Source organism: Moschus berezovskii, chromosome 6, assembly GCF_049115385.1.
Source record: "Moschus berezovskii isolate FMDL1 chromosome 6, NW_MosBer_1.0, whole genome shotgun sequence".
NCBI lineage: Eukaryota > Metazoa > Chordata > Mammalia > Artiodactyla > Moschidae > Moschus > Moschus berezovskii.
In genome coordinates this window covers 21,898,113-21,909,085 of record NC_142465.1, presented here as the reverse complement: position 1 = coordinate 21,909,085, position 10,973 = coordinate 21,898,113, and the positions used below count along the sequence as shown (strand labels likewise).

General features: G+C 35.2%; 1 protein-coding gene across 2 annotated transcripts in view; it reads right to left on the bottom strand.

Moving 5' to 3' along the window:
• Window positions 1–5,071: 5,071 nt before the first annotated feature.
• TMTC3 (transmembrane O-mannosyltransferase targeting cadherins 3) overlaps window positions 5,072–10,973 on the bottom strand; it is a 52,261-nt gene continuing 46,359 nt past the window's right edge. For both annotated transcript variants that reach the window (XM_055394671.2, XM_088836845.1), the window contains exon 14: window positions 5,072–9,346. In XM_055394671.2, coding sequence (XP_055250646.1) covers window positions 8,532–9,346 — 815 coding nt within the window. In that variant the 3' untranslated portion in view covers window positions 5,072–8,531. The remainder of the gene's footprint in view (window positions 9,347–10,973) is intronic.

The following is a 10,973-nucleotide window of genomic DNA, read 5'->3' as shown; positions in this document are numbered from 1 at the left end:
CGTCTCAGGTGGCAGAGCGGTAAAGAATGCACCTGCCAATGCAGGAAACACAAGAGACGTGGGTTCAATCCCTGGGTCAGGAAGAGCCCTTGGAGTAGGAAATGAAAACCCATTTCAATATTCTTGCCTGGAAAACACCATGGACAGATAAACGTGGTGGGCTACAGTCCATGGGGGAGCAGAGTTGGACACGACTGACCAGCTGAGCACAAGCACAAAATGTTCCCTTGGGCTCCTTTGCTCCTGCCTTAACCCTGTGGTTCTAGGCATCCACTATAAATTACTTTATCTAGGATTTCATATAAATGAAACTGCACATAATGTATTCATCTATGTAGTTACATATGTAAATTTTTTTTGTAATTGCTGAAATGTATTTGTTTGAATATTATAACTTATTTATCCATTCTGCTGATGAACACTTAATTTACTTCCAGTTTTGTGCTACTATGAATAAAACTCCTATGAACATTTGCAATATGGTCAAAGAACATGATCTTTTAGATTTTACTAGAAATAGATGGGAAACAGTGTCAGACTTTATTTTTGGGGGCTGCAAAATCACTGCAGATGCTGATGGCAGCCATGAAATTAAAAGACGCCTGCTCCTTGGAAGGAAAGTTATGACCAGCCTAGATAGCATATTAAAAAGCAGAGACATTACTTTGCCAACAAAGGTCCGTCTAGTCAAGGCTATGGTTTTTCCCGTGGTCATGTATGGATGTGAGAGTTGGATTGTGAAGAAAGCTGATTGCCGAAGAATTGATGCTTTTGAACTGTGGTGCTGGAGAAGACTCTTCAGAGTCCCTTGGACTGCAAGGAGATACAATCAGTCCATTCTAAAGGAGATCAATCCTGGGTGTTCATTGGAAGGACTGATGCTAAAGCTGAAGCTCCAATACTGTGGCCACCTCATGCGAAGAGTTGACTCACTGGAAAAGACTCTGATGCTGGGAGGGATTGGGGGCAGGAGGAGAAGGGGACGACAGAGAATGAGATGGCTGGATGGCATCACCGACTCGATGGACATGAGTTTGAGTGAACTCCGAGAGTTGGTGATAGACAGGGAGGTCTGGCATGCTGTGATTCATGGGGTCGCAAAGAGTCGGACACGACTGAGTGACTGAACTGAACTGAAGGCCCTTTATGTCCTGACAGTCTACTTCTTTTGTACCACACTATTTATTTGCCCTGTCTCCATTACATTTCATTGGAGTGAGCTTTTGTCTGATTACAAGTCAATTTTTTTTCGTGTATATTTATTTTTAACATAAGTCCCATAATTTTATTTATCCTAAAAGTGAAAGTTACTCAGTTGCATCTGATTCTTTGCAACCCCATGGACTATACAGTCCATGGAATTCTCGAGGCCAGAATACTGGAGTGGGCAGTCTTTTCCCTTCTCCAGGGGATATTCCCAACTCAGAGATCGAACCCAGGTCTCCCTCATTGCAGGCAGATTCTTTACCAGCTGAGCCACAAGGGAAGCCCAAGAATATTGGAGTGGGTAGGTTATCCCTTCTCCAGGGGATCTTCGCAACCCAGGAATTGAACTGGGGTCTTCTGCATTGCAGGTAAATTCTTTACCAACTGATCTATGAAGTGAAGTAGCTCAGTCGTGTCCGACTCTTTGCGACCCCATGGACTGTAGCCTACCAGGCTCCTCCTTCCATGGGTTTCTCCAGGCAAGAATACTGGAGTGGGTTGCCATTTCCTTCTCCAACTGATCTATGAGGGAAGCCTTATTTACCCTACTGATGTCTTAAACTTGGACAGTATTTTGAGTATTTGAGTAGATACTAAACCATTAGCAAGATTTCACGTCCCTTTGGATCCTACCTCCTTTTTCTGCTTTAAGTTGGATATATTTTTTATTTATTAAACTTATTCAGTAGGCAGAGCTTCCCTGGTGGTTCAGATTGTAAGTCTGCCTGCAATGCAAGAGACATGGGTTTGATCCCTGGCTCAGGAAGATCCCCTGGAGAAGGGAATGGCAACCCTTTCCAGTATTCTTGCCTGGACAGTTTCATGGATAGAGGAGTCTGGTGGGCTACAGTCCACAGGGTTGTAAAGGGTTGGACATGACTGAGTAACATATAGTAGGCATGAGATTTGGAAGAGAGGATGGGGGAATGAATATCTGTGGATCTGGTGTTCAGCAGACCACTGGACTCATAGGTCAGGTGCTTAGAGAAAATCTGGGCTAGAGATTTGGAATCACATATAGCCAAAACTCAGGCTTCCCTTGTAGCTCAGCTGGTAGAGAATCCACCTGCAATGCAGAAGACCTCAGTTCTATTCCTGTGTCAGAAGATCCCTTGGAGAATGGATAGGCTACCGATTCCAGTATTCTTGGACTTCCCTGGTGACTCAGACGATAATCTGCCTGCAATGTGGGAGACCTGGGTTCGGTATCTGGGTTGGTAAGATCCCCTGGAGGAGGGCATGGCAACCCACTCCAGAATTCTTGCCTGGACAATCTCCATGGACAGAGGTGCCTGGTGGGCTACAGTCCATGGGGTCGCAGAGTCAGGCACGACTGAGCAGCTAAGCACGTAGACAAAACCACTGCTCCAAGAAGGGGAGAGGAAGGGTAGGAGAGAGAACACTAAATATTAAGGTATAGGCAGAGAAAAGGACTGCAGATGGTACTGTAGAGTCACCGAAGGAAATGGTGTCACACAAAGAGACCATTTAAAATGTACACACTACATCTACTTCCAGGAATTCATTTTACAGACACTGCTATTAGGCTAAGGTATATTTTTGTTGACAACCCAATACTGCTGATTCCACTTCCAAAGGGCAGTCACTTGGCTTGCCAGGGCCCACAAAAAACAGGGCTCTGGTCAAGAATGGCTTTGTGGTTACAAATCTTTTTTTTGCCTCTTTCAAATCTATGCAGAATTCTACCTCAATTTTTAGGCACTGAGAAATTCCATAGCTCTCAAATAGCTCCTACTACACTGCCTGCAACTTAAAAAAATAAAAGGCTCACTTGATTTACCTGTCAAGATGGCCACCCATTAATCAGACTATGCTCCTAATATCAGAAACGGCAAACTGAAATGGTTTGGTAAGGGGTATTCTGTTCAAGGCAGAAATATGAAGGTAACAGGTTCTTACGGAATATAAATATTGTCTTCAGAGACTTTTAGGTACATTTCATCTCATACTGCTTCCTAATGGCGGTGAAGGGCAAGAATGAGGTAGTACACTTTTAAGGTGTCTTAGTTTGAGTTCTTATTCGTGCATTTTAATAATTAAATTTATATACCTCATATTTAATGAATATATTTTATTTTACATTATTTATATACCTGCTTGGAGAAGGAAATGGCAACCCACTCCAGTGTTCTTGCCTGGAGAATCCCAGGGACGGGGGAACCTGGTGGGCTTCCGTCTATGGGGTCACACAGAGTCGGACACGACTGCAGTGACTTAGCAGCAGCAGCAGCATATACCTGCTGGCTTAGATGCCTATGGAACATCTAATCTAATTAATATTAAATTTCTAGTAATTTGTTTGCAATCATTGATATTATGTATGATAGTACATATATAAATCATAAACAACAATTGCAAGTCTGAATCTTGCAATTACAATAACTAGTATCTATTATTTACTATTGTCCCAAATAATTTAAATATAACATGTTTAATATAAATATACATTGTCTATTTACATTTGCTGAACTTATTAAACAAACCAATTTAGAAATGTCATAGAATTAAACAAAACTTCTGACATGTAAACACTGTGTCACGTTCGTGAAACAGATGTTGATATCTGATAAAAATTAAAAATTGCTTGTTGGAAAGCTTTCCATAAATAAGTTTCGTCTTCATCAAAACTAAAAATATATTGATTCTTCAGCTTTTCTAGTCTGACAATGCAACATAATCAAACTATGAAAGTGAAAAAGTGCTAGTCACTCAGTCACATCTGACTCTTTGTGACCCCATGGACTGTAGCCCACCAGGCTCCTCTGTCCATGGAATTCTTCCAGGCAAGAAAACGAGTGGGTTAGCTTTTCCCTTCTCCAGAGGGATCTTTCTGATCCAGGGACCAAACTTACGCCTCCTGCCTTGGTAGGCGGATTCTTTACCTGCTGAGCCATCAGGGAAGACCATCGAACTATAATCAAATATAACAAAGTCAACAGTGAATGGATCCATCTGTATCACTGGTTACATGGCTGTTAAAACTGTTTCATTCTTTAAGACACATGAAACAATTTAGCCAATCACATCCAATAATTTCCATGGCTGAAAAAGAAAATCACAAAATTCACTGAGTGACGTTCATTATGGTTATGGTCAAAACTTTTGGTAAAAGTTATTTACAGTGTGCATGGCGGAGCATGCACTATTTATAGATACTTGCCAATTTATTACAATAGGAGATATATATCTATTAAAATACATACAAAAACATATATACAACATACATTTTATATATATACCTCCTTTTAATAACTTTATGAGGAAGAGTATTTTCCCCAACCTGATGACAGGGAAACTGATGACAAACGGGTTAAACAACTTCTCCTAAGTTGTACATTTTTAGCAAGGGTGGTACTAGTATTTGAATCCAGGTAGATTCATAATTCAGACTAATTATTTCACTACACTTGACTTCCAACTGTGCATATATATAACATTTCACATGTGAATTTGTCTCATTTTCTTAACTGAGTTTCTGTCACTTTGGGTTGTAAATGTATCACTCTTAGGAACTGGGCTTCCCTGGTGGCTCAGACGGTAAAGAGCCTGCCTGCAGTGCAGAAGACCCAAGTTTGATCCCTGGGTCGGGAAGATCCCCTGGAGAAGGAAATGGCAACCCACTCCAGTATTCTTGCCTGGAAAATCCCATGGATGGAGGAGCCTGGCAGGTGACAATTCATAGGGTAGAAAGAGTCAGACATGACTGAGCAACTTAACTTTCTTTCCTTCATTTCTCATATCATTGCTAATAAGACTACCCACCAGCTCTTCTTTCTTTGTGCGGGCTGAAATGTTTTGAATTGCTTTTTTATTTTTTCATTTTATCACTAAAAGGCAATTCAGGTTAACGTTTTTAAAAGTATCAATTTAATACTGAATACTTAGAAATATGGTACACACAGATGCCATAGAAATATAAAATGCATACAACTAGCAACTATTTTATGAAACTTTAACATGGATGGTGACATATTCCAACAAATAAAACTCTACAAAGGTACCAGATATATTTGAGGTTTCATTTTAAATACTATTTAGTCATGCAGACAATTAGGAGGCTTTTAAAAAAATAAATATGACAAATATATGGATTTCTGAAGTATAAATTGACATACAAATCTATATATTTTCATAATATTTTTCATTAAAGCATCTTTAAAGAAGCATTCTGGAACATGAAGTTGAGAGCTCAAATTAGATGAAAGGCATGAGGTTTCATAGAATTGAGTAATTCACATACCAGATATCTACATAAAAGTAAAGACAAAATTGCAAACATATTTGTTTACCCTCCAAGTTATCAACTTCATAAAAATTACTTACTGGAATAATTATTATAAAACAAAATTCCCAATTCTGAATGTTAGTCAGGAAACACATATAGGAACAATATGAGAGTTAATTCTTCCTTCTGAGAAGCATATACAGAAGCACACAGGAACAATGATGAGTTAATTCTTCCTTCTGAGAAGCAGTGAAGGAAAATGTAGCATAATTACCCCTTGGGGATTGTCAAAGCTTTCCTAGAACTCCAACAGAGTAGGTTCTTTTGTAAAACAGCAAGAACTAAAACTACATCCCCTTACTAATACATAAACCTATGATAAGTTTTCTTTTACAAACTTACAGATGCTTACAACTCTGAAGTTAGTGAACCAGACTAAAATATCCCTACACTCCATTTCCCCAAAATGGCAGCTCCAAAGGAAAAAAATATTCATTCCCTTTTTCACCTGAACAGCTTGAATAAAATTTGTATTATGAATTTAAAGAGAAGAAATAATCTTATACATAAGCAAGCTTGATGGAACTTAAGATGAAATAAATACTAGGTATCAGAAGAACATATTCCTTAAATGAAGTTAAAGCATCAGAACTTAATTGGATTATGTCACTAGTTTAAAAGTTAACATGGGAGAGAGAAGACAATTTTCTTGAACTTACTAATTTAAACTAGTGGTCCTTAAACCTCACTATGAATTAGAATCATTCTGAGAGTCTTTGTAAAAACTGAAGCACAGCTTGACAATAAGAAATTCAGATTGCACAGATGTAGGGTGGGGTCTAGATGATTCTAATATGAAATGAAGGTTTAGAAACAATGATTTGCAAAAATTATTAATTACAGTGAATTTGATTTAAATAAATTATTCAAAATATGAACATTTCCAACATGATAGGCATTGTTTTAAGTTCTAATATGGAGAACATTTTTTTTCTGTAAAAATAATTAGATAATATTATCTTTTGAATTTACATACTTTTATTAAAATATTATTCAAAGTTTTCATTCTGGTCTGCTGTCATAAAAGATTACCTTCTACTTTTCACAACTATCCTCACTTGCTATTATAAAAGAAGACATTAAACTCAAACTTCTCAAGATATGTGCAGAGAACCTAATAACAATTTCATTTTTCAAGTCATAGTATATGAGGTATTCTCCATCATGTATCTAGAGTAACAAAGCTATAATTTAAAAACTGAAATTAGGTATTGCTTTAATGCTTTAATGAATCAAAAACGAACTACCACTGTTGTCAGTGCTTGGTTTATATTACCAAAAAAATAATCTATGACAGAGCCTCAGAGAACCTAGCAAGAGTGGGTCTTTAATGCAGACCATGTTTCTTATGATCTAGTTATAAAACATTTAAGAAAAAAATGTTTATGATCTAGTTATAAAACATTTAAGAAAAAAGTTACAAGAACATGGTTTCTAAACATTAGAAATTATCTCAAAGGAACAGAAATAGCTTTTGAAATGCTACATTATTAGAAGTTTGTTACTATTCCAGGATGATAACTTGAGCTTTAACATTTTAAACTAAAACCAAGTATATTAGTATTATAAAATGCATTTTAACTCATGAAAAAAAATCAGATTTAAATTAATAAACTGGATTTGTATCTACTCTTCAAACAGTTTTCGGCTTTAAATGTGCTAAAACCAGTAGACTAATTTGCTAATCCTATATTAGGCTAATTACCTTTTTTCCTAGCTGGACAGCAGGCCAAAAATGATGAAATTTTGGTTAAACTATTAATGCATGCCCTGGAAGCCTGGCATGTTGCAGTCCATGGAGTCTCAAAGAGTTGGACATGGCTGAGCAACTGAACGATAACAACAAATAATATATGTATGCAGAAAAAAATGCAATAGCAATTTATTTTCCATTATTGATGGAATTAAAACAGTGTTAAAAATTTTATGAAAGCTCAGTAGTCAAATATTTAATAAAAATATACATCATAACAAGCTATCAAGAACTTAGTGTTTAAAAATAAACTTTCTCACATTGTTTTGCCTTTAGTTAAACAGAACTCCATTTAGGTATCTAATTAAGGTGTGTTTTGGAAACAAAATTAAAATTCAAGTAATGCTAGAAAGATAACACTACCACGAAAGAGAATCTTACTACATTTTTAACTCAAAAGTTTAATGAAGTTATACATACTAGGATTTCTAAATATGACTATGACCGTAAGAAACAGGAATAGTTTGGGAAATAAAAGTCAGAGTCAATGATTATATGGTGATTATGTGGTTCATGCTGTGAAACTCAGTACACAAAATAAATGAAAGTCCACTATAAATGAGCACCATCAGAAATGTGTGTATATATACTTATTTAAAACTTTCCCTGATTAAAAATTGCCATATAGATAGGGAAGTTAAGGACAAGCACAGTTATGAAACTAATACATTCTAAAGTTAACATGTCATATGACTTATTTTAAAATGTTTCATGTGGCTTTCCTTCTAAAAATCAAAAAAGAATACAAAGTAAAGAAAGCCAGCCAGTATTCTTTTGTAGTGCAAAGTCCCTTGGTTAAATAGAAGGTTACAAAGGAAAAAAGTATGTGTTCAATAGTGTTTTCAACTCAGAGTTAGACTCCAAAAGTTAAAGGAAAATGTGGTTAGCTAATCAATGTGATTTCACAGAATAAATGTTGGATTTGCCACCATGGGATTATCATTCAGAACTCAGATTATTTTTAATTGAGAGTAGTCAATATTATTCTGCTGAAAGAATCTACCTTCTATAAGAAAAGATACAGATTTGCCACCTGTGATCACTATTTCTGCTACAGTCCCCAAAACTCAAAAAACTACTGTCAAATATAAAACATATCCTGGAGTAATGAAAGGGTCTTTAATGAAAATCTTATTTTGATACTACGTAGAGGCAGCTCATGAGAGACTCTTAGTATATTTGCTATTTTTCAAAGCTCCCAGTATAAGTAATCACATGATATAGACTGAAGTTCTTTGAAACCCTGTCACATGATAAAGACTAATGCTATTCACCATTTAAAATACGTTCAATCTCTTCTAGTCTTTTTAAAGCAGCAACTCTTTTCTTCTCAATTTCTTTGATTTCTTTTGTTGTTTTGTGGGGAATTTCTTTGTCTGTATTTTTTCCTAATTGTTTGCTGGCTTTAGATTGACTCTTATTATCATTTGTTTTTATTATCTGTGTAGGTCTGGGCTCGCTTTTTATTTCTTTAACATTTTCAGTTGGAATTTTATCTCCTTCTACACCTGAAGTTTTACCAGCTGGGAATATAGGCTGTTCTACAAAACTAGATGAAGAAATTTTGTCCCTGACTATATTCAAGTGGCGCTGAATATATTCTTCATGTGGTGCTAATGCCAATGTTTCAACCAGGCATCTTTCAGCTTTTAATAAGTCCTTCTCTTCAAAATAAACAACACAGAGATTGTGTTTTCCTTGAACATTGCTTGGATCCATCTCCAAAATCTTTTCAAAACATTTTTTTGCTCCATGTATATCTTTCTTTTGATTCATCAGGATGTCTCCCTTTAAAATGAGACCCTTGATATGATCAGGATAGTATTTGAGTAATTCTTCTAAGACTGGCAAAGCCATTAATTCCTTTGCAGTCTGAGAATACAGGAGAGCCAGATTAAACAAAGCACTTCTGAAGTCAGCTTGTAATTTTATGGCTTTCTTCATCCACATCTCTGCTTCAGAGTCCTTTTTGTCATCCATGGCAAGCATTCCCAAATTGAAATAACCATTAGCATCTTGTGGCTCTTCATTTATATAGCTTAAAAGTCGTTTTCTAGCTTCAGGTCTGAGTCTAACATCTCCTAAGAAATTTTTTAAAACGAAAAAAAAAAAAAAATTATATCATTAGCAAATGAGTAAGTCTGAGGTAAAAAAAGGAGGTGCAAATATTTATCTAGATTATAAAAACACAGCATCAAAACAGGTGATGGACAGGGAAGCCTGGCGTGCAGCAGTCCATGGAGCCGCAAAGGGTCAGATACGACAGAATGACTGAACTGAGCATCAAAACAACTAATTGATGTACCTAAATTAAAAAGCAGAAGGCAAAACCCTCAAAGTTTTCATAAGACAGTGTGTTTGATACACTGGATTGATAGCCCATTTCCTTTCCTTTAAAGTAGTAAGAGTTCCTCAAAAACTAAAAAAGGGTGAAATATTTCCTGATAAGTTTAGATTCTAACTGGGAGTTGAGGAAGAATAGAGAATTAAGAGGAAGGTGCATGGAATTTGAAAATAGAGACATACATTCAATCATGATTCTGTTAATACTGTGACTTTACTCATTAAAATAATTACTTGTCTGGGTTAACCTATTGAATCTTCTAAGAATTACATGATACGTATACAAAATGCTCAGCAAATAGTAACTATATTGGATAAACAAAATGTTTCAGTCTTACTAAATTAGATATATTTTGTATGTTACTTAAAATTTCTTAGGAAATTTCAAATATAAAAAGAATACCATTATATCTAAAGCCTACAAATATAAATTAAGATTCAGGAAGCAAGTATTTATTGAGATGATTTCTACTGCAAATAAGTACCAAAAAAATGTCAACTTCTACAACTACACACCCCAGGGTTTAATCTTGTGTTAAATTATAGGCACTTTTCATGATTACTAACGTTAGCTAACTTTACAAAAACTTTAGTTTTCTAAATTAAGCTTTTTTGAATGCCAAGTATAAAGATCTTTATCCTTTTATTTGATAACATGATGATTAAAGAAATCTGAAATAAATCAGTAGGCTTAAGTTCTTGTCTTGGACTAGTTACTAACCTAGCCATATGAAGTTAGGGTAGTTATTACATCTATTTGGTCCTCACTCTCTAATCTATAAAATAGATGACTGGTAGAAATAAACTCAAAGACACTCTTTAATTATAAAATATGATTCTTACATTTTTTGCGGAAGTTTTATGAAAGTATTTAATAATTAATATAAAGATTTTTCCAAACATAAAAATTAAGAAAACCATAAATTATATATACTGCCTTCTGGAGCAGAACCAAAATTCTGATGTATCAAAGATTCTAGTTTATTGTCATGAATAATATGGTTTTGCTAATTTATAGAAAATACAGGAAATTATAATATCTCAGAAAACAGTAACACTGTATATAACATGATATTGAAAATATTTAGACTTATAGATCAAGGAAAAATAGAATACTATTTTGTTTAAAACATATAATGCTCTTGACACCCTAGAAATAATTACTTAAAACTTTTTTTTTTTACAAATTCAGATTATTTGAATAGTATGATATTTATGCATAAGAAATATACTACCAGGTATAAAATGACAAAATAGATGAATAAAGTATTGCTTAATAGACTGTCTGAGAAGTAATTTTTAGCGTATACCAGAGAAATTAACATTTAGAATGACACATATGCTAGGGTGTATTACCTGAAAGGT